The following is a 23,443-nucleotide window of genomic DNA, read 5'->3' on the forward strand; positions in this document are numbered from 1 at the left end:
TTTTCGTTTCTACGAAAGTATGGATTTTTCTCGTTGATATTTCCATCGAACTTTTCGTTTATTGTTAAAAAAGATAAAAAATTCACGTTCATCCTCTTTCAATCATTATCAAAAAAGAGAGATCCTTTAAAGACAAATTCTTCTTGCTTTTCTTCTTTTGTGTGTCACATTAGAAATACGCACAAATAAAAATCTCTTTGAAGTGAAATCCAAGCAAAGGGATCGAAATATCTTTACAGTCTTTCGCTTCTTTGTTTGAAAAATGTTTCTACTCGACTTTTCGCTTATTATTAAATAGAAAAGCTACAAAAAGAAAATCCATGTTGGTCCTCTTTCAATTGTCATTATATAAGAAAGATCCTTTAAAGAAACGTAGAAATTTATCTTTCTTCTCCTCCTCCTCCTGCTCCTTCTTCTCCTCCTCCTCTTTCTCCTTCTCCTCCTCCTCCTCCTCCATCTCTTTTTCTTTTTCTCCTTCTTCTTCTTCTTCTTCTTCTTCTTTATTTCATTATAAAGTAGAAAGATTCGAAAATAAATCCAACAGAATTATCGAATTGTTCCCAGTTTATTAGCCTTTTTCAAGAAACAATTTTAAATATTCCACTTCTGTGAAATATTTTAAATCCAACTATATATATATCATTCATTTTGAAAATGTCATCTCGGATACATAAATATCTTTGAGAACGACGTTGAACGTTTTCGCGATAGTTTTTCACTGTCTCTTTGCCAGTGTACTGTCAGAAGGCAGAAGAAAACATTCGGAACAGCTCAAAGTAGGATGATCGTAACGCATATTTTTCCTTCTTAACGTTCATGTTTATTCCTTCATTTTTATCTTTCCGCGATCAATATCGTCTCATTATATTTCACGAGAAATTTGACAAACAAGGTATAGACATTAAATATATAAAAAAAATATGTGCTCACGAATTGATATCGTTCGGAAAATAGAATTTCTTCAACCCTTTTTCATGCAATATGGTTACACGAAAGTTTTGTTTATCTCACGAGGGACACAATACGCAGCTGTGTCTGCGTATTGTATAGATACGTATAGGATGATCCACTTACTTAAACGGAACCGCTTATCGATATCTCTGTAAAAATATTTATTTTTAACGAAAAAGTTTCCAGTGTATATTGTACCTTATAATTCTTTACATGGAACTTAAATTTGTTTCATATATTCGATTATTTACGAAAACATTGAGACAGTTCCAATTACGTGATCCAGCATGTATTGCAGCTTAGCATACTTGAAATTTCCATTTCTCATCAACTTGAAAATGAAATTTTCATAATGATAGAAATATATAAAAAAATACTGAATAGAATACATTATCTGCAGATCTCTTATCCCAAGTCATACGTTCACAAAAAAGAAATCATAAATCCCTCGAAAAGATAAAAATTTTATTCGTTAAAAATTTCTTTGATAAAGGAATAACTTATACGATGATGAAAATGGAAATTTGACATAACTCCAGCTTGCATATGTCGTAAGCTCGTCGTCGGGAAGTCTGACGAGATTGCTGACCAAGACTGTTTGTTACGTTTACGAACAGGAGACTCCACGACGGCACTGCTCTGTGTGCTTTGCAAGGTGTCCTTTCCAACGGCATGGGAACTGATGGTTCACGCTCAAGCTGCTCATATGATAAACATCTACGAACTTGGTACACGGCCACAGAGTCCAAGATCAACGCAGAGTCCACCACAAAGTCCGAGCCAGCACGCCAAGGAATCGTCGCCTTCGCCTCAGGACTTTCAAGTAATTTACTTTCTTTCTCTCTCTCTCTCTCTCTCTCTCTCTCTCTCTCTCTCTCTCTCTCTCTCTCCTCCATTCTTTGTTTGGATTAGAAATGGGATCAAGTTTAAGCAAACATTTAAATTTAATCTTATTTCACGAACAATGAACTGCATCTTATTTATACGAATAGTACCTATAGCAAACAATAACGATAACTTGGACTTGATCGCATCTATAATCGTAATAAATTAGCTGAGAAAATTAGAAACTAGAAAGTTCGGATGACGTTAGTAAAAAAAGTTAAAAAACTGAGAGTAGGTACTAAAGAGTAGAGTAAAAACAAGGTAAAATCTTCTCTGGTTCTTCGAGCTGAAAGAAACCCATAGCGATTTACGCGATTTTGAAAAAAGCTTAAGTAGTCGGCCAGCAGCGGATTTTATCGAGATGGACAAGCTCGGTGGAGGAACTCTCTCTCTCTCTCTCTCTCTCTCTCTCTCTCTCTCTCTCTCTCTCTCTCTCTCTCTCTCTCTCTCTGCTCTGCTCTACTCTTTCCGAGATGAGAAAAAAGTTAAGTGGAAGTCGCCGTTCATGTGGCTTTGCCTTTAGGCATATACCTATCTCTCTCTCTCTCTCTCTCTCTCTCTCTCTCTCTCTTACTCATTCTAACCGATAACAGGAATCTAAAGACCCCACATAGAGAGAGAGTAGCTAACAGTTTTTCCTTCGATCCGAGTTTCTAAGGGCGCGAAGGTAAAGACATTTTCTTCTTTTCCTTCGTCTTTCTTTTTCCCTCAGCTCCATCTCCAGTGACTTTAAGTTTGTTAATCTTGAAACACATCTGAAACGAAATGCAGAGGTTACTACTTTTATTTTTCGTCTTTATCTTATCATTTTATTTCGAGAAGATCGTTATATGATGTATTTGAGATAATAAGAACGAAAGTTGTAGGATATTGAGTAGTTCGTTATTAAACAAAAAATCCTTCAACTCTACCATCCGGTGATAATACCGTTTCGAAAGAACGTAAAGCATCCTCTCTTCTCTCTCATTCTCTCGTTCTTTTCTTTATATAAAATTATAAAGAAGAAAATAGCATTAGAGTGCAGCAGTATATTCGCGAATAATTCTTCGTAACCGAGTCAGTGAATCACCCACCACGTAATCCGAGTTTCCTCCGCGGTAATAAATTATTGCCTTATAATCCCTGGACGTCTTTCGGTATTTTCCACCGACGTAATGTACGAGTTCGCGAAATCGCGAAAGAAGGAAGATCTGAGAGTAGTGTCAGTCGAAAGGTCACGTTTTCCTGGTCGCGATGAAAGCGCGAAACGTAAGAGAGGAGAACTACGTGAAGTCGTGCAATCCGAAGAAATATTACTCCGCCGTGTGTTTCCCTGTCGTGTGTCGACTGTCGATATGTCAACCCCAGAACAGCTAATTCCGATGGAATTGACGTTTCTCGTCTCGGTCATTTGGGCTTATTCAACTGAATAGAGATTTTTGACCTTTTCTTAGTTTCTCCATTTCCAAACACTCACCCATTCGCGTAAAAATCTGCAGAAAGATTTCTAAATCTGGGTCAGTTTGGATGCTTGTCGTTTCCCCCATCTTTTTATTCCTTACCGTATTTACGATCGATCTACCAAACGGACAGCGAACGAATGCATTTCAGCTCGTCTAAATCGTACTTTGATAATAAATATTAAATAAACACGTATATGAAGCGAACGAGAAGATCGAGACTGTGTATGTAGATACTTTTGTGAGGGAAGAATCGAAAAGGTAACCTTGCGTTCTGCATTCGAGCGCGATCCTCTCGTAGTAAAGTTCCATGTAAATTACAAAGCAACTATGCGATTGGAGTGAACAATTAATTTGTCCGAACAGGAGATCAAAGCCACGGATTGCGAGGAACGCGTCGAAGAGGAGGATCTTGACGGGCATGAACTAATACCATCCCCTGACAGTGGCAAGTCAACGGACAACGAGGCCGCTCTATCTCCGATCAAAATACGATCCGACGTTAATGGCCTGGATCACGAGGATTGCGACGAATTGATCCAGGTCGAGAACACAGCTCAGGCCTGCATCATGCACGCCCTTAGCATCGTAAGTAAATGCCATCAAAAGACAAGATACGCTTTTCATTCCTTTTTCTTTTTCGATCAACTATGTATAACGTTCGTGTAACTTTACTTTTAAAGTCAGACATTCAATGTAATGTTACTTTTTCATAGTTTTATATACGAAATCAAAAATTATCTTTCGTTTTCTCATCAGGATGGGACAAGTAAGAACGCTTTAAATAGGTAAATTATGACTTGTGCAAAATGGTAAGCACGATGGGTCGGGACCGAGAATTAATTCGCGTCTTGAGGAAAACTTGCTTTCGCGATAATAAACCTCGTTGTTGAGACGTTAAAGTTGGTAATAAAATGGAAGAAGGAAAGAGAAAGAAAAGGTAGCCTATACGTATATCTATTATATATAAAAAGAAAAGTGTCTGTGTTATTTAAATTGAGCGCAATGAATTGAAAAAATCGAAAGGACGAAAGAGAGAGAAACAAAAATTTGTAAAAAAAATTTACGAACGAAAAAAAAAAGAATTTCGCTAGAAAATGTCCAAGAGAATTTCCTTCGGTGTACGATCGTGTAATTGGCGAGTAAAGCGTTCTTCCACCGGTACCTGTAAGGCAGAGATGCTGCGTTGGCGGCGATGGCAGATCGTAAAGACTGTAATGGACCCCTTTAACTTCCTAATGACCGATACCACGAACGGGTAGACGAGCGAAAACCGCTGGAGGGTAGGAAACGGCAGGATAGAAATGGGGTGGTGCTTGCCAAGGGATGCTAGACAGCTAGGACGAAACTGTTAAAAGCAGTCGTCCTCGTTGCTGCTGCTGTTGCTGCTGCTACTACTACTGCTACTGCTACTGCTGCTGTTGCTGCTGCTGCTACGCGGAAGCATATTACGAACGATCGTAAACCGATCAACGTATTTCTACCTAGTGTATATGTATGTGTATATACATATGTACATATATGTATCACGTGTACGAGAGGATCGTTTGGAAAGGCTTTCTTCGCGACAATAAATCAAACGGGCCAACGTCCTGTAGTCTGTTTCTCTCTCTCTCTCTCTCTCTCTCTCTCTCTCTCTCTCTCTCTTTCTTTCTCTTTCTCTTTCTCTTTCTCTCTCGCTCGCTCGCTCGCTCGTATTGTTCCTATTCGTGGCGAGCGCTTCGGTTTCACGCGTACACCCGGACGATCATTGCCAAATGTATCGCCGAAGCTGGCCACGAGCGTGTAATGACCGCATAAACCAGTTATGGTTTCCTATATCATCGTAAAGCAACGCCGAACGGTGCCACAGGCTTTGTGGAAACGCGAGTTCTGCTACCGAAGTTTTCTTTCTCTTTTCATCTTACGAGAGTAGATTGTGAACGATCCAAAGATTCATAGAATTTCTTTTTTTTTTAGTCATCTAACTTATCGCTTCCTTTACTCTTCAATGATACATGTATGTGAAAAATGATAAATCGATTAATTCAAAAGTAGAATCTCTATCAGGATAAAAAGATAAGCATAGGTATGGTCCTTACTTCAGTTTCGTCTTACCCTGTGGCGATTGATGTTAACAATCGAAAATTACAAATATTCTTAACGATGGTAAACCTCTTTGTAAGGGTGTCGATCATTGAAAGAGCGAGAATCGATCTTTTATCAAAACAACATTGAAATACTTTTTTTCCCTGACAGACGTTCGACGTACAACTAATTTACGATATTTCGGACCATCACCGACATGCTTTCGCGTCGCGCGAACAATTTATTTTCCATTAGGAACAGAAAAAGAAAAGAAGAACAAGAAGAGTACTATCGTGGTGGCTATACGTCATCGCACTGTAATAAATTATAAAAGATCGTAGAAGAAAATTAATAAAAACGATGATCGATCGATCGGCCGTCGAAAGAGCAGTTTTGTCGAAGAAAAATAAAAAAGAGCCAAAAAAGGAAAAAAAAGGAAAAAAAAGAGAAAAAAGAAAAAAAAATGAAAGGTCGACAGACGTCAGATTTATCGTAGTTCGCGGGGAGTTGTAGGTTTTAGTTAGACCTCCCTCTCTGTCTAAATAGTTTGACGTCTAATCATATATTTTTCTCGTACTCTCTCATTGCAGGACTCGTCGTTGGAGCTCAATTCCGACACGAACTCGAGGGGAAGTTCTGGCCCGGTCATGGCGTTGACTAATGGATCCTTGTCCGCAAAGGAATAAGTCAGAAAGAATTAACCAAAGGAATATGGTCTTCCCTTACCTAGGGATTCCCGAACCAACGCCACCAACGAGACATATCGATCTCCTTTTAAGGATATACATGCATACATACATACACTTAAACAAAGATATACACACAGAGAACCGCCATGTATATAGCTTAAATGCCTAAGAAATAATTCAGGGTCGTTCCATGCCATATACTCAAACCCATCTTGGACATTGCGGATTTTCGGTATCAATCGAGAAGGAGTCGAGGAAAGGACCGGGTATGAGAAGGTGAAATATTATCAGGAGAATTCGAGACTATCGAACAAAGATCAAGCGTTTTGCCATCTTCCGTTGGAATTTCGATGTTCGACTCCTAGGCAGTTCGTGATTCTAGTCAAACACATATACGCGCACGCAGACACAGAGAGAGAGAGAGAGAGAGAGAGAGAGACACCTACATTAATAAATGACGAATAAAGGAGATTGTTCTCTAAAAGTCTAGGAGTATTTTATCGGACATCGAAATGCGACCTACTCAAATTTTACGATAAAGGAAGAAAATAGAGAGAAAAGCGAAATTTGATTCACGATTAGATCTTTCTTGAAACGTTTCATCGTTAAAACGTGGCCCCTCTCAAAGAAAAAATTCGATGCATTAGTATGACGGCTCCCATGAAAATGATCGAGTAAAGAAAGAGGAAGAAAAAAAAAGGACAACGATTTGTATCTTCAACCTAGAATCGAATGTTTCTCATCTGTGATAATATTGTGAATCGCCTTGCTTTGATCGATAAGTCTATAATATTTTTACTTTAGACACCGCGAATCGAAATGGAAATGAAAGTTACGAGTTTCGAAAAAATGCTAAAATAACGAGAAAACGAATCGATCTTATTTCTTCGATCTTTTCGAATCCCTGATTCGTTTCACATCGCAAGTAACAAATCTGTAAATGAAACGAGGGAAAAAATGCTCTTACCTTTTCTTTTCTCCCCTTTCGTTCTTTAATGCGAATTTAGTTGTTAGAAAATCATTTTAGAAGTAGAACGTATATATAGAGGTAATCAGACCGTCCGTACGTGGTAGCTACGAAGGATTTATAGATAAAGGTTTCTTCTGAATACACATGGCACAGAAATAAAGAGAAAGAGAGAGAGAGAGAGAGAGAGAGAGAGAGAGAGAAAGAGAGACGCGAAAGAAAGGACGATGAGCACGATGATGCGATGTAAATAAAGAATATTTTTTGCGTTACTTTACATACATACTTGCAAAACGGTGATGAAGGAAAAAGTAAAAAAGAAAAGAGAGAAAGAAAGATTAATTACCTCTTAGAGAGTTGTAAATATACGCTTGTAATTTAAGTTAGTGCTTAAAAAAAATTAGAAAAACAAGAAACTGAAAGAAAGAGAAAAACAAGAGATAGTCAGTGATCTATTGTCTTATCGCGAGTACGATTACAAAAATAAGGAATATTTTATCCGCGCGTATAAAAATCCTTTGGACTTTCGCAAAACGCTTTTAATTACATGTTTTTCAAATACATAGATACATAAATACGTCGACATGTACCGTTATGGCATGGAATCGACCTGTATCATTTATCGAGTAAGGTATTTTAAATTTAAAATTATTAGTCGAACATAAACGCGGGGATTGATCGTGAAAAATGTTCGTTTCATGATTCGCAAGGCTCCTCCACTCTTATTATATGACCTTCCTTTTGTAGCGCTCACACGACGACGTATACATGCACGTATACATAATACCCACACACGTATGCAACACGCCGCAAAGAAAGAAAGAAAAGTAAAGAAGGAGAGAGAGAGAGAGAGAGAGAGAGAGAGAGAGAAGTAGAGAAATGAAAAGCAAAAAACACATTAAAATTTTTCGAAAAACGAAAAATTAGCGTGCAATAATTGTTAAGACGTTCAATATATCAAACGTGTATTTTTGATGATGTACGAATCCAATTTTCTTCCATTAAGAAGAGGAGAGAGAGAAAGAGAGAGAGAGAGAGGGAGAGAAAGAAAGAGAGAGAGAGAGAGAGAGAGAGAGAGAAAACGTCGTTTGATTTAACCCTCGCTATTTTTCTTCTTTTTCCTTTTTCTTTCTACTTTTCATTCATCTCGCCTGTGAATCGCATTATTGTAGAGCAGAGTTTGGAAACTTTACACAAACGATCGTATTAACCGAGTGACAATCCAGCGATTCGTTTCCAAGGGCGACAAAAAAAGAAAAAGAAAAAAGGAAAGTCTTTAATTACTCTACACGTACGATCAATGATCCATTGATCCTTCTCCTTGATTCTTCATCGAATTCTTCATCTATGATTCGATAACAAAAAGAAAAAAAGAAAAAGAAGTAGAAAAAAAGAGTGCATGGAATTATGTTTTATGGACGTAATGCCTTTTTTTATTCTTGTTTTTCGTTTTCCGAAACCGTTCACTTCGTTGAAATAATTCAAAGTGTGTCCATAAGAGATATGATAAAAAGAACAAGACAAAAAGAATAATGAAATAAATAAAACACTTAAAAAAGAAAGAAAATAGGAAAGAAAAGAGAAACAGAAACATAGAAAATTATATTTGGTATGAAAATAAAAGTGAGTTATATGTACCGTGTCCTCACCAATTTGTAGACGTTAAGCTGCGTTATTTGCTCGATTTTATCGAGGACCCTGAATTATTAGTTGATCCATATCCACCAAATCGACTATATAGTATAACCGTAAAAGAAAAGAAATACCGAAGAAGCGATGCAATTCGTTTGAATGCAACGAAATGCAACGAGATGCAACGAGACTCGAAGCTTCGTCCGTTTTTCTTTTTGCGTTCTTTTCCCATAACAAAAACAAATTAAATTAAAACACACCAAAAATAAAAACGACAAAGAAATATGGGAAAAACACATTTACCTTAAGTTAAGTTACGAGACTAGGATCCTAGGCGAAGAAAAAATATTTGTTCATAGTCCTACGTATAAATAAATAAATATATATATATATACACACACACATATATATATATATATATAAACAATGTTTTATGGAACATTATTATCTGAATAAAAAATATATTACGTCTTTTATCCACCTCTCTTGAATTTCAACGAGAAACAACGACAAGGAAATCTAGAAGGAAGCTAGAAGGAGACTAGAAAAACAACAAGCGTCTCTACTCGGTGATTTTCGACATCTTTGCACGTTTCCGTCCGTGTCGCCATTAACGTTTCCTCTCGCACCGTCCATTAGCTAACTTCTTTCTCTTCTTCTTTATCCACCTACTCTTTCTCGCGAAGAATAACGAAAGAGAGAAAAAGAGAGAGAAAGAGAGAAAGAGGCTCGTTATGTAAAGAATTCACGAACCACCACACTCGACGTTAAACGAGCCTCTCTCGTCTCCTCGACCGTAAGACTAATGAGTCTGTTGTTACCCCAATTAGCCGAGAGAGAGGGAGAGAGAGAGAAAAAGAAAAAATATCCTCGAGTGGTTGACGGTCGCGATACTAAAGAACTTGGTGGTACCCTGCTTTGCCTCTTCTTCCAACATCCGAGCGCGCTAAGTGTTCACCTCTTCGACTCGTACGCGGTTTTCTTTGCTCGGGTAGTCACGTAAAAAATAAATGGAGTGTCGGTAAAAGTGCTCCAAGAACGACACGACAATGACGTAGGCACAGAGTGCGTAATAACTAACCGGCCCTCTCGCGCTAATCCCTGAAAAATTTTCGAGGTAAGTTCTAGTTAGTTTCAGTTCAAAAAAAAGAGGAGAAAAAGAGAACAATTTCCCTACGACTACAATCTCTTAATGAACAAAAATATATCGAATAAAATCCAGATCAAAAAATTTAGTTGGACGCAATCCTAACAAACCTATTTTACTATTCCAGTATTATTTTCCTCTCGTAATTAGACGAATGCGTTTTTTCTAACGACCTTATTTCTTTTTTTTTCTTCTCTTTTTAACGTTTGTTTTGGCGTCGTCCATTGAAACGAAGAGAAAATTTATCTTTGTTATTTTTTTGATTTTTCCGTTTTATGCTTCTCTATTCTTTTTGACTTTATATCGAATATAGTTAACAATCGCATAATGAGTTAGAATAAAACGATTAAAAAAGATATACGAATCAAAGAAGAAATATTATACAATAGCGTACATATGTACTTTGTTTGATTTCGCGCGAATGCACATGTTGCAGGAATATAATTGACTTTAGGGAAAGACTCGTACGTTATCTAGCGTTGGTTTACTCAGAGCCGATGTACGCCTCCTGTACGAGTTGCCTTTTCATTCGTCGGTAACACAAAAGGGAATGAATTCCATTGAATCAAATTCAATTGGATGCTTTTGTTTGTTTTTCACTCGCCAAAACACAATTCGAAACAATGGTTCGCTCGACGCTTTTGAAATTAAAAGCACTTTCGATTTGTTCAAAAAAACCGCGGAGAGACTGCGTCTAGTTGATAAAAAATGGCGGCGATGGAATTACTACGCGAGTCAATAATCAATTCTCCGTGATACGAACAACGTCAAAGATCTTAAATCTTTAATTAAAAGCATCATTATTATAATTGTTTGTAACAATTGAAACCGCACAGTAGCTCTTTTCGATTCTAAGATACATCGTCGATTACTAAGTTACGAACGCCACTGTGGTTAAATGCAGAAACCAAAGAGTCTCCGTCGGTAAATATATTACGTAACGCAAAAACTATTATATAAAAAGATTATAGTATATGATATGGATCGAAATTTAAATTCTACTAGAGTTCGTTTACGATAATTTAATATTACATAATAACATAATTTAATATTGCCTTGCTAAATGTAATACATTAACATACAATACTACTCCATAGATATTCATTCGTGAGCTTCCAGACCATTGATGCGCATTTGACTTTACTAATTATTAAGATCTGAAAGAGAAAGACGATGTCCATTACAAAACGCCATAATATAATTTTGCTGCCTATTTCCATCGTTCCTAACAATGATGTCCCAAAGGTTCTAAAAGTTTATTCAACTGTACATCACATTCATTCAATGGTACGCTTAAATACTTCTTTAGATATCATTTGACGCAGATGAATATCAGGCATGAATAAGTGTGTATAAACGCAGAAAACTGACATTTCAAGTAAATGTATTGACAAATATGCCTGTATTCGTCGAAATAGCTTACATAATTTACTTCAGCATCGAATAACGAACGGATAGGAAGGGTAATGAGAAGCCACTTCCAAAAAATACGCAAAATATCATGGTCAACACGAGCTTGTTTTTTATCGGGAACGGTATATTCTGTATAACAAAGAAATAGAAAGAATTATATTATGTCTAATGAATGAAGATAGACGATTAAAGTGAGAATTTACTTACGTGACCGGGTATACCATCACCCTCATGATCCGACCTTCGTACAGCGCTCGTTGTAAATCTTCTGATTAGTTGTCGCGTAATCATTCTAAAGAATAATAATTTTCTAATATCTTTTTTGGCGGAACTGTTCGCTCTCTGCTCACCTGCTCAAACTACCTTCTTAAAATGGCGTTGGTTATCTAGACTCGACACGAAGCATAGAAATAAGCACAGATAGAGATCAAGAATGACTCAAGAGCGAATGTTTGTTAAAAGCGCTCTCTAACGTTCTGTGAACGAAACAATCTAACGGAATAAAAGCTGCCTTACTTTCGGACAAACGAACCAATAAGATACGTACTCAAAGAATCTGTATGGAACGCTGTATCGGCTAACTATGGCCGTTAGAAAATTGCGCCATGTTTTAGTTCACGAGTGGATTGTTTTCTGAAAGTGGTCTATGAGAGAAATCTTTCCTGAATAGCCTAGTTCTATAAGATTGCCAAAAAAGAAGCTAAAAGAAGTTGCACGTGTGCATGATACATAGATCAAAGGAAAATTGTGAAACAAAGACAAATTATTGACAATCTCGAATTAATCTCTTCGTCTTTTTAATTCATCGTGCGTAAATTTAATGCGCCAGTTAATACGTGTGGATCGAATTGTTTAAATATTTCATTATGGTTTTGGTAAACAAAATGTCGGTAGATAGTCTCAGTGATGCAGAATTACGTAGTAAACTCATGGAATATGGATACCCGGTAGGCCCTGTAACACAGACAACCAGAAAAATACTAGTTAAAAAATTAAAGAATCTTATAGAAACCCGAGGTTTCGCTGGAACGCGTCATTCGTTAGCTGCCAGGTATAACTTACATCTAATATCTTCTTATTTATATTTACCTTTAGAATGGTTAATGAACTTGACTCACAACTTCTCTATAAAGATATTTTCTAATAATTTTAATCATTTACAGATATAGCAGTGATGAAACCGACGAGGATACAGCTTCAACTGTGGTTAAAAGAAAAAAATCGGCTTCGAGTACGCGTCGTCAGACTTTGGCTAATCCTATGCCACCTCCATCTTCCACAGTACCTATACCTTCTGAATCTAAAAGTTTGGTCAAAGATTCCAATGTGGAAATAGTTGATAATGTTATACCTGAATCGGTTGCTGGTCCAACATTTGCTAATCGTACTATTCCAAATATACAAAAGAAACATTCAAAGATTTATAACTCAGCCAATCTATCGGATGGTTTAGAAACTGGTTCAGATTCGGACATTAGAGAAGAAACTGGATCGACGTACTCGCAATCTAGATATTTGACTAGCGTTGGAAAGTTGTACGCTTCCAAACCGCATACCGAACACATGATCGGTGAAGATCAATCTACAAAATCATACGAAACAGTGTCAAGACCGGTACATACTCTTAAAGATAATAAATATGTTGAGCCGGCTTTTAAAACTTATACTACTTTTATACCATCGACTAAAGAAGATGCGACTGGAAGAGATTCAAGAGATTTGCTTTCAAATTATGAGACTCCATTTTTATCAGAATTTACACGAAGGCTCAGTTCAAGAACGTTGTTAGATCCTCCTGCGATGTCCCTCTCAACTAATATAAGCAGTAAATTATTACATCGACTTGATCGATTATTAAATGTTTGATTGAAAGCCGTCTAATTAATTTTCATTCGCAGGCCCTACGATACGACACACATCGTCCGTTTTACCAGAAACAAGAGAAAAGGATTCCAATGGTCATTTCTCCTCGTTAAGATCTTTGTACACGACTTCAACTTCGAGGTACGTAGAAACATATCAAATACAATTCTGCATTGATATCGTGACATAGATAATTTTTGTTCAGTTCAAGACCCGTTGTTACAACTACTGATAGATCTCGCAACGCTATTGGTAAAACATTCAAATCTACCTCTAATAAGGAAGATTTACGGAACAACCAAAATATGGTTTCGGTAATACTGGTGGTAGTACTTGCTTCATTTTTCGGAATTCTGGCAATAATATACTTGGGGCTTGGTGGTAAAGGTGAAACTTTCCCATCATTGTCAATGGGTAGGTATGCAGAAGCATAATCTAATTATGTAGTATAAATTTATTTTCATATTATTCCTAGTAAATAGTAAGACAATTTATATATCCGATTATTTTTATTAACTTTTTTGACTTTCTTACTAATGCTATGATACGAACAAAAATGCAGCAACGCCATATCCGGTTATTTCTTTCTTTTTTTCTTTCTTTCTTTCTTTCTTTCTCTTTTCTTTCTCTTTTGTTTCCTTCTTTTTTAATCTATTTTAAAAGTAATTACAAAGCATTTTTAAAAATATATTTTATCTGTTCAGTTATGTCCATTTCTGTATAAAATGCAGTTGCTTAGAAATGTCAAGCGTCCAAAATTCCTTAATGTGTATTCTCTTTTGAAATGTCTAATAAATATTATATGTTGATTATATTATCAGTTTCCACATTTTATTTCCTGTTCCCATTATTTAAATATTTCATTTAACAATCGTATCATTTGTCACGTTAAGTTTACTACATAAAATTCTTTTTACCTGCATTTAATACAGCTGCTTAATGTTTAAGCGTAATTGAATAAAGATAAATCAAAAAAATTCCGTTATAATGATTTGTAAGAATTAACACTTTGTGAATTTATAGATAGCGATATACCGCTCTGTTTTATGGGAACACCTGATCTCAAAGCACCTGGAGTTAATTGTGTAATGAAAGAAAATGTAGAATCTGTATTACAATTGTTAAAACGACTCCAACCAATTTTATTGAAGAAGGCAATATCCGTGCTGTGCGACAATTCGAGCGATATACCATATCTAACAGACTCTGAAATTATGGATATGTTTGCAAACAGTAAAGTGGTATGTTTCTGACTTTCTTCTTACGGTTAAAATATACGTATTAAAATATGTGATACAAGTCAATTTTACAGACACCTCTAGAAGTGAAAGAAGATTTACAAAATGCACAACTTCTTATTATTAGGAATCCTCAATGGGGTATTTCGCTCATTGACGTAAGCGATGGCGATAAGGCATCCGGAGAAGTATTGAATTCGTTGGTAAAGTTTTAAAAAATGCTCAATTATCTCATGCAGATCGATAATATGTTATCGTTGTTATAATATTTACTAACAATGTTCAAAAGAAAACACAGCATGTTTTTGTTGCAGGATAGTATATTCCCAGCACGTATGAATGGAAAAATAGGGATGGTCATATTACATCCAGAACTGCCATTACAGTGTCATATAAAGAATAAGTTATTCACCATTTTTTCAACTCTCCTGATAATCTCCCTTGGTAAATTCCTGACAGATAGCTTATTCGAAGAGAGCGCTTAAAAATTCTACAAATATATATGAATTAATATTTTAAATGTAAAAAAGAAGTAATATACATGACATAAATATTTTGCGTTCACGTGGTACTATCGTGTTGAAAAAAAAAAGGAAAAAAATATGGACTGTTTTATTATCCGAATAGAAAGCGATGATATTTAGATGTATGATATTTATGATATATTCGTAGGCCTTTTAGCAGTTATCGGGACGCAGAAACTATTCGTTTGGTATAAAAGATACCAAAAATCCGTGGAAAGAGAAGTATTTAAGCTAGTTAGCGAAATCATTAATGTGGTTGAACAGCATCATCAAAATGCAGGACTGTCACCTTCCGGTTCGACGCAAGACATTTTTCTTGCGATAAATCATGTGCGAGATAATCTGATTTTACCAAAAGATCGTAAAAGGATGGCTGGATTATGGGAGAAAGCTGTTAGGTTCTTGGACGAAAACGAATCTAGGTGGATTAGTTGGCTTATTTTTTTGCATTGTAAAACGAATCAATCTGCTAATAAATATATACATATTATATGTATATATGTATGTAACTATAAATATTGTTATAATTTGCAGAATTCGAAGAGAAGTGCAACAAGTTGCTGGAGAAGAATTTCACGTGTGGCGTTGGTTACCTAATAATACTCTAAACAAGTCTAACGCGCAAAGTCCGTCATTGAATAAAAAGTCAAAAGTTTGGCAAGGACAAGCGTTTGAAACTATGGAAGGATCGGTTAATAGTTTAACTTGTTCACCGACACCCTGCTTAAAGATAAGACATATGTTCGATCCAGATGCGTATGTATTATTTTGTACGTTTTTTTAAATCGACATATATATATATTTATCGCGATCAAAATAATTGACGATGAATGAGTTGTTTTATATATATATATATATGTGTGTGTGTGTGTGTATATATATGTGTATTACGTATACAGCGAGAATGACGACAATTGGGAGATCAAAATACAAGATGCCATTTTAGAAAAGTGTGGAGAGGGAGTGAAAATACTTCATATTCGAGTGGATCGTGGGAGCCGAGAAGGTTGTGTTTACATGAAGTGTATATCGCAAGAAGATGCTGGAAAAGCCTACAGAGCATTGCATGGCTGGTGGTTTGACGGTAAGCTTCGATTTTATCCAAATAAGTGTAAATAACGTGTTAACCTTATTATATGTTTATTTCTAGGTCATTTAGTTACGGTCAAATATTTGCGACTCGAACGATATTACGAAAGATTTCCAGATGCAGTGCATTGCACGACACCTTTAAAGCCAAGTAACAATAAACGGTTGTCTATGCAGGCACACTATTGGCAAAGTCCATTAGAATCTAATTAATAAACACTGTGTAATTGCTCATCATATCTTAAAAAGAAAAAAGAAAAAAAGAATTGAATTTATTTTATATAATCGTTTGTATCCGAGATCTATTGATATACTTTTTATGATTCGCTATAATCTCAGCAATATGACGCGAAATGATTTAAATTTGAGTCGCTTTTTTTTTTTTTTTTTTTTTTTTACACCATTTTCATCATCATCTTAAAATAATTTGTACATTTTTTTAATCTGACATTATTTAAAAAAAAGGTACATTTTTCATCTATCAAAAGAAAAATCTTTATGTCATTGTAAAAATGTAATGTAAAAACTAAATTTTATAGAACCGTAGAGTAGTAATATAGGTGGGTACCAGATTATCAAAGAATAATATATCCTTTAGATCTCTTTTTCTCCTATACTACTTCTAATATCGATTAATTCCTTCCTAAATACAATTTTACGTTACGTTTTATCTTATGGACGATAAAATCCCCGATTCAATCTATGTTTCTTTTTTGTTCTTTTATTATTATTTAATGATTGATTCGCGAAAAGTTATTTATTTTATATATTCTTTTTTTTTTACACTTTAATTACCGCTTGATATCTGGACCTGATTAATAGCTAATAACATAAGGACGTTATTAACCTGTTAACTGTGGAAGACGAATTTTTATTTTTCTGGACATAAAAGAATAAATAAGTATATCACTAATTACAAAAATTATATTAGTTATACTTATCATCCGTAGAAATACTTATCATTCGTGCTTTTGACAAATATTTGTCATATATTCGTATTCACCGATCGACTATTTCTCCGGTTAACAGATTAATATTTCACTTGAAGCCTACAAGGTGGGTGCTTAAGTATTGAAAGTGTCCTTAAAAGCACCCTGTAATAGGATCACTAAGATTAAGTTATGAATAAGGACAGAAGTCAATGAGAAATCTGTCTTATGTAATGAATTTGTACTAACTTTTTATTTTACGTTTAATAAAAGTAAAGATCGGATATAGAATTTTTATCTTGACACATTGTCAGCCGGTAGGATAAAATAACGTTTAAGACTCTCTCACCCTCCCTCTATTTCTCTCTTTCTTTTTAGATAAGTTTAGTTTTGAATATATGTACAGAAATGAAATTTCTGAGAAAATTTAAGAAAATTAGAGTACGTTATTGTTTTGTAGCCTGTTCAGTTTTGTTCATCTTCTTGGAAAACATTCAGAAGAATAGATGATTAATAAAAAAATAATCATAAAAACATATTCCTACAAAAAGCGCAGATTTTGTGAAATTTCTTCATATAGGAGTGAATGTTTTACTCGCTAGCTTCTCTTTAAAAAATACATAATAAATTTTCTTTAATATGCAACTACTCTTTTCGACTCTTTTACAGACGAAACTACTTATTTTTTATTATCCTTTTATTTTTTAAATTAATCAAGATTTTTTATATTATTTTTAATTTTAAATATACATTCTTCAATTATATTTAAGTTTTTATACTATCATGTTGCACATTTTATTCAGTTCAATGGAATGTATAAACAAGTAATATTCTTTGATAAAACGAAATTCCGCCGACTACATATAATATTTTCCATCGCCAGCTGACGATGTGTTAATTTAAAAATAGATATGTATACGGGACGATATTAGAATATAAAGTTGTGAATCGTATATACTTTCTTCCCATTAAAAAAAAAAAAATATCGCTATGTAATTACTCTCTTGCACAAAAGTTATTAATTAATATGTATATAATATATATATATATATATATATATATATATATATAATTGTCTTATTTTAGTATGTATACTAATATTTAAAAACTATTCAGGACAATTTCACTACTAATTGATACGATAAAAACTATATTGCATTAAGTAAGATAATATGTGATACTCCTTTCAAAATGACTAATAAAAAAACATTACGTGTAAGGCGAAGAAGATGAAGTCGTAGAGTTAAATATCAAAGTTATAATATTTAGTCCCGATAGAATTTACTTATCAAATATATAATAATCAGTAATCGCCGTAAATATATCTTATTTAAAAACAATTGATGTTTTTTATTGTAAAAATAAATTCTCTCTCTCTCTCTCTCTCTCTCTCTCTCTCTCTCTCTCTCTCTCTCCCTCTCTTTCTCTCTTTACACCAAAAAAAGAATAAGAAACATTAAGGTCGTTGAAAATTGAAGTAAAAAAAAAGAAAAATTATTTCCTAATACAATGCAGTTTCCATCGTAATGTACAATATGTGAGGACGTGTAAAGAAAAAATCCAAGCGAGCATAACACTCACGATAACGTGAAATTTTACCGATTGCATGTTCATCGTTGATAGAATTTCTTTCGGAGAACGCCAATGACAATATATATCCGTGCAAAGCAAAGGTTCTCTATCGAAACCATAAATGGCTTGCATGATACCTTCGAAAGCATATCTGAAACAATAGAAACAGAATAAAAAGTAAATTTTCCATTTCTTTCTTGACTTGTGTACTTAGAAAATCATTCTCACCTGAAGAAACTGATCGTGCAAAATGGTTGATAATACGATGCGATTTCATTGAGTTTTAAAAAGAAACCCGCGAATAAAAACATCGGAATGCTCAATGCAGGAATGAGGAATGTTCCAATCTAAAAAAAAAAAAAAAAAAAAAAAAAAAAAACTATAAGAACTAAATGGTTATCTTATTTTGCTTTTTTTTTTGGCAACCCAAAACCATTCGCTTTACATAACACATAAACGTAATTGAACTGAATTTAGTGTTTAGTAAATGAAAAATAAATTTTTTAAATTTGGACAAATATTTACTTGAGTATCGAATGCTGCACCCACTGTTATTCCAACCGATTGTCCGAGAATAGTATGCAAAATGCAAACTAACCAAGCTTGCATAAGACTATTTCGTTCCATAGGTTGACCAGTCATATAATATGCTATAATAAAAAAGGAGGAAGGACAGAGTAACTAAAAAAAATAAAGAAAAAGAGAGAAAATAAAATGTTTTCCTTTTATCGAGTTGAGGGTGAGTTTTTCCTTGAAAATATCTCTTATGATTTTTACGTACCTGTATTGGTAAATCCGAAACTACCTTTGATATATAATAAGGCATCAAGTTATACCAATTATTTAAATGTTCTCGATAAAAAACCGATGCCTCGGTAGGAACTATGGAAGAAATAAACGTGAGACATTTTTATAATCTTTAATAGATTACAGAATGCAATACAACATGCGTATTTACGTAATCGCTTACATATCTGGACGACCGGCAACGAGTTAGCGAAGAATAGAAAGAGTAAGAAAAAAAAGATGCAAGAAATGTTGCTGGTTACTTTATTTGCATCGTTACCAAAATCGTAAAATATAGAGCCCAATAAAAGTGCAACAATTACGTGTGCGGCGAATCTTAGCTTTGTCATAATCTGAAATTTAAATGAATTTCTTGTGCATCTCGTCTGTGTACATCATCGTATATTTTAGCGCTACGTTATTTACATACATGCTCACGTATTATCTACGTATGCATATTTATATTTTATCACATTTTACTCACGTTGTCTCGCATAATACATATGAAGGATCGTAACAATAAAATCTTTTGTTGCTCCCATATAGACAATTCACGAAATTTCTCGTTCGCTAAATTACTTTCTTCGTCCATTTCTAATCGTTTGAAAGATATATTCGTATCCCTCTCTAAAATGTTTACGTCGAAAAATTTATCATTCCTATAACGTTTCTACAATCGTTGTTCTTCCTTTATTGCTATACGTACAGGATATTTCATTTTGTTTCAACATTTGAAATATCTCCGTTATTTTTAACGATACGATCAAATCTCAAAGGAAGAAATAGTTTAATCCAACTGTGACAATATTTTATCGACAGATTTTTATTATCACCGTCTTTTTATTAAAATAAAACAAATTCATTTATCTGTATATATACATGTATGCCTATACGTACCGTTCTTGTAAAACTCGTATTGTGATTTCCACTGGACATATTTGACCGAATTAATTTTATCTAGATTCTTTAAATTGTCGTCACATCGATTAGTCACCACCTCCAATACTAAAATCAAAAAGATCTCTATTTCTATTGATCTAATCTCGTGTTAGACTTTTTAGATTCTTAGATATTCGTGCGATTATATTCTATTTACGATATATTATAGTCTTATTGGCAATAAATGAAATTACGAAGGAATACCGAATTCGACGATATTGTAAAAACGCGGAGAAATGTATCCAGCTTCCTTGAAAGTGTCCAACACATCTTTGCGAGGGCCGCAATACAAGATTTTACCTTGATCGATAACTATTATGTTATCGAATTCAGAAATCATTTGACTACTGGGTTGGTGAACCGCACAAGCTACCGTACATCCTGATTTCGACATCGAATGTAACAGGTTAATAACCTATGAAATATAATTCGGGCTGTGTTCGAATTAAGACTTGAAAAAAGTTGACTCATAAGTAAATAACTATATTAACCTGATTAGAGGATACACTGTCGAGTCCGCTCGTGGGTTCGTCCAAAAGTAAAACAGCCGGTTTCGTAACGATCTCTGTACCGATCAAGAGTCTCTTTCTTTCACCGCCACTTAATTTGCCAGCTGCCGTGTCAAGGCAATTCATCAATCCGAGACTTTTGACGATATTGTTGACCTATCGATGGATTATTATCAATTATTCGTTGTAATTAAAACGTGAAAATCCGAATGATTCCGAAATAATTGTCTAAAAAAAAGAAACAAAATAAACAGCATGCATTCGTTCGAAGACTTCCTCTATTCACACAGATTTTTCATATCTCTTTCTCTCCCTCTCTCCTCCGGTTTCTCACATCTTCGGTGAAATGCAACTTACGATAAAGTGTAACTTTATGGTTGAATATCCTTGACCCAATTTGAAACGCGCCGCAATGTAGAGAGTTTCTTTCGTAGTCAGTAAAGGATGCAACATGAATTGCTGAGGTACGTAACAGATTTGTTTTCGGTATATATTCGCATCTATCTTCTCGCGATCATTTATCTTAATAGATCCTTTCACGTTGGACGATTTAACACCAGATATTATGCTCAGCAAAGTCGACTTGCCCGCACCAGATGGACCAACTACGGCCGTCAATTTCCCTGGCTCGAAACATCCCGTTGCATTTTGTAATATCTTCTTCCGTTTCTCTGCGGAAGAAGATAACGAGGTATTCCGATCGATTTCAACTTTTCTTACTATACTTGTTTCGCGTAATACGCGCGAATTATTCTATGAAATTCTAATGTGTGATTTTTTTATAATAGATGTTCCGGTAGATCGAATTGGAATAATATGATAGCGAAGTTCGGCCAATAAGCAAAATTCCAAAAATAAACGTGCAAATGATATTCGTTGAATTCTTCTAATAATAGGGGGAAGAAAACAAAAAATGATTCAGACCTATACTAAACACGATAACCGACATTTATTCATAGAAGCGATCTTTTATCGTTGATTCTTTTACTTTGCCATCATTCTCACGTTTCATGTATATGCAACAGTGAATTAGCTTTGATCTTTGCATTCCACGTACGTGTCTGACTTTACTTTTTTTATTGCTATAAAAGCAAAATAAGAATAAAGAAAAGTCAACTTATGACGTTAAAAAAATTTCTGATAATAACGTAAAACGGAGAGGGCAAATTATTTTGTTTATATCTCGAACGATATTAAATCGAGTACAATTATTACGTCTGATAAATTATTTCAAAGATAACGTCGATTAAAGATTGATAAGAGATAATAAAAACGATTATAAGAGCGATTAAAAAAAAAAAAATGTTTCGCTCGTGAATTTCCATTATTTATTATAATAGCGAACTAATGTAAGTCAAATGAGTCTTTCAGACTTACCTTTGTCGATCGGCAAGCTGTAAGACAAATTCTGGAACTCTATATAGAAACATACGTCACGTTTCAACCAAGAACACTGGATTTCATCTGAATTCTGACGATGATCAATCATTGAATCGACGATCTCATGATCGTTGTCTATTTGATATATATTATCATCACCGCTACGTCTCCCATCCATCTCTTAACAAGCTCGTTCGTTCTCGTCTTTAGCGAATATATTTAGATACATTTACTTACATGTACACACATATATGTGCATCTCGTTTTATCTCTTTAACAAGCAACAAAATAAAGTCACAATTAAACATTGTATGAAATCGACGCAACGAAATTTCAACGCTTTTATCAGCACGAGATATTGTGTACTTTGATACTAAAGAAAATGATTATTTTGATCGACCGACGAACGTGCAGAACTCATTTGAAATTTCAATGTTCATCGAATGTACGTTCCGAGCACGAGAAGAGGGTTCAGGGTTCACGGTTTACGATTCACAGTTCATTGTTCACGGTTCATTTTAGAATATAGATTAGAGAAAGGAAGAAACTTTTTTGTTTTTAACGGGTGTAACCGCAACTAATCTTTGACGATTGCGATACTTACCATTTAATGATTCAAAGTTGCCAAATGAAGAATAACGAAAAAACATCAGTTAGGAAATGAATTTAAAAAAACTTTCTCTCTTTCTCTCTCTCTCTCTCTCTCGCGCGCGCGCGCACACACACGCGCACGCATCAGCCACACTTGGTTACGTTTAAAAGTTGGTTAAAATTCCGTTACTTTGTCAATTTATACACTTCCCACTTTCATAAATAGATACCATCGTCTAATCACTTTTAATCATAACGTCATTTATGACACTTTCAATTATAATATCATTTACGATAAAGTAAATGCTGTTAACGAGTCGGGCGTTCACGATCGAATCGACCGTCCAAGCATTCCTCGTCTTTCGCCTTCGATTTAACTTTCTCTTTGGATTGATAGTTGCACGCAACAGAAACGTTCTGAAGGCACGTGTTTCTTAGGCGTTCTGAAGGCTTGTGTTTTTACATTTCTGTACTTACAAGTCAACGAGCGAACGCATACTCTAAAAGCCAATTGAATGAAATGGTATGTGCGTTAAGTGGTCGGCAAGAGAGGGGGAAGGGAGAGAGAAAGAGAGAGAGAGAGAGAGAATAACTGATCGTTAAATGAACGGACGATTAGAATCCCGTTTTCGCTAGCCTTCTTATCTCGGAGCTCTCTCGAGATAGAAGATAGAGGAAAAGAAAAATATTTAATATTATATGTTAACTTTCTTTTACTTTCATTATTTACTTTAATTTCTTCTTATTTGCTTTGTTTATAATGTATATCTCTTTTCTTTCTATATATGTATCTCTTTTTTTTGTTCTCTCCTCTCTTCAATCTGATTTTTTAT

At 34.7% G+C, this 23,443-nt stretch overlaps 3 protein-coding genes across 13 annotated transcripts in view; 2 read left to right on the forward strand and 1 right to left on the reverse strand.

The window, feature by feature from the left end:
- Nucleotides 1–8,633, forward strand: part of LOC127071942 (uncharacterized) — a 204,183-nt gene extending 195,550 nt beyond the window's left edge. For all 8 annotated transcript variants that reach the window (XM_051011802.1, XM_051011803.1, XM_051011805.1 and 5 more), the window contains 3 exons: nucleotides 1,569–1,774; nucleotides 3,642–3,863; nucleotides 5,933–8,633. In XM_051011802.1, coding sequence (XP_050867759.1) covers nucleotides 1,569–1,774; nucleotides 3,642–3,863; nucleotides 5,933–6,028 — 524 coding nt within the window. In that variant the 3' untranslated portion in view covers nucleotides 6,029–8,633. The remainder of the gene's footprint in view (nucleotides 1–1,568; nucleotides 1,775–3,641; nucleotides 3,864–5,932) is intronic.
- Nucleotides 8,634–11,740: 3,107 nt separating this feature from the next.
- Nucleotides 11,741–16,301, forward strand: LOC127071929 (inner nuclear membrane protein Man1). 3 transcript variants are annotated; one of them, XM_051011756.1, is made up of 11 exons: nucleotides 11,742–12,241; nucleotides 12,354–13,015; nucleotides 13,089–13,194; nucleotides 13,259–13,467; nucleotides 14,077–14,294; nucleotides 14,366–14,494; nucleotides 14,606–14,735; nucleotides 14,964–15,237; nucleotides 15,350–15,571; nucleotides 15,762–15,899; nucleotides 15,966–16,114. In XM_051011756.1, the coding sequence occupies exons 1-10, from the start codon at nucleotides 12,057–12,059 to the stop codon at nucleotides 15,895–15,897; spliced, it is 2,271 nt and encodes a 756-aa protein (XP_050867713.1). In that variant the 5' UTR covers nucleotides 11,742–12,056; the 3' UTR covers nucleotides 15,898–15,899; nucleotides 15,966–16,114. The 3 variants fall into 3 exon arrangements, with proteins under 3 accessions (XP_050867714.1, XP_050867713.1, XP_050867712.1); XM_051011755.1 differs by having other exon boundaries at nucleotides 11,745–12,241; nucleotides 15,715–15,899; nucleotides 15,966–16,301; XM_051011757.1 differs by lacking the exon at nucleotides 15,966–16,114 and having other exon boundaries at nucleotides 11,741–12,241; nucleotides 15,350–15,585; nucleotides 15,715–15,896.
- A 345-nt stretch (nucleotides 16,302–16,646) lies between these two features.
- On the reverse strand, nucleotides 16,647–23,171 carry LOC127071936 (ATP-binding cassette sub-family G member 1-like). Of its 2 annotated transcripts, XM_051011778.1 has the most exons (12): nucleotides 22,624–23,169; nucleotides 22,017–22,290; nucleotides 20,997–21,310; nucleotides 20,622–20,795; nucleotides 20,335–20,545; nucleotides 20,089–20,196; nucleotides 19,676–19,818; nucleotides 19,376–19,544; nucleotides 19,187–19,287; nucleotides 18,931–19,086; nucleotides 18,634–18,752; nucleotides 16,647–18,556 (listed from the first exon to the last, which is right to left on the reverse strand). In XM_051011778.1, exons 2-12 carry the CDS (start codon nucleotides 22,195–22,197, stop codon nucleotides 18,328–18,330), a joined length of 1,905 nt encoding a protein of 634 aa, XP_050867735.1. In that variant the 5' UTR covers nucleotides 22,198–22,290; nucleotides 22,624–23,169; the 3' UTR covers nucleotides 16,647–18,327. The 2 variants fall into 2 exon arrangements, with proteins under 2 accessions (XP_050867735.1, XP_050867736.1); XM_051011779.1 differs by lacking the exon at nucleotides 18,634–18,752 and having other exon boundaries at nucleotides 18,401–18,556; nucleotides 22,624–23,171.
- Nucleotides 23,172–23,443: the final 272 nt, after the last annotated feature.

This window comes from Vespula vulgaris, chromosome 24 (genome assembly GCF_905475345.1).
Source record: "Vespula vulgaris chromosome 24, iyVesVulg1.1, whole genome shotgun sequence".
Taxonomy (NCBI): domain Eukaryota; kingdom Metazoa; phylum Arthropoda; class Insecta; order Hymenoptera; family Vespidae; genus Vespula; species Vespula vulgaris.

Coding starts and splice junctions, on each gene's coding strand:
- LOC127071936 (XM_051011778.1), bottom strand. CDS start 22,197: ATGGATGGGAGACGTAGCGGTGATGATAATATATATCAAATAGACAAC. Junction 19,288..19,375: donor GTTGCCGGTCGTCCAGATAT/GTAAGCGATTAC, acceptor TTTCTTCCATAG/TTCCTACCGAGGCATCGGTT. Junction 18,753..18,930: donor GTGCAGCATTCGATACTCAA/GTAAATATTTGT, acceptor TTTTTTTTTTAG/ATTGGAACATTCCTCATTCC.
- LOC127071929 (XM_051011755.1), top strand. CDS start 12,057: ATGGTTTTGGTAAACAAAATGTCGGTAGATAGTCTCAGTGATGCAGAA. Junction 13,195..13,258: donor TACACGACTTCAACTTCGAG/GTACGTAGAAAC, acceptor ATTTTTGTTCAG/TTCAAGACCCGTTGTTACAA. Junction 14,495..14,605: donor GAGAAGTATTGAATTCGTTG/GTAAAGTTTTAA, acceptor TTTTTGTTGCAG/GATAGTATATTCCCAGCACG.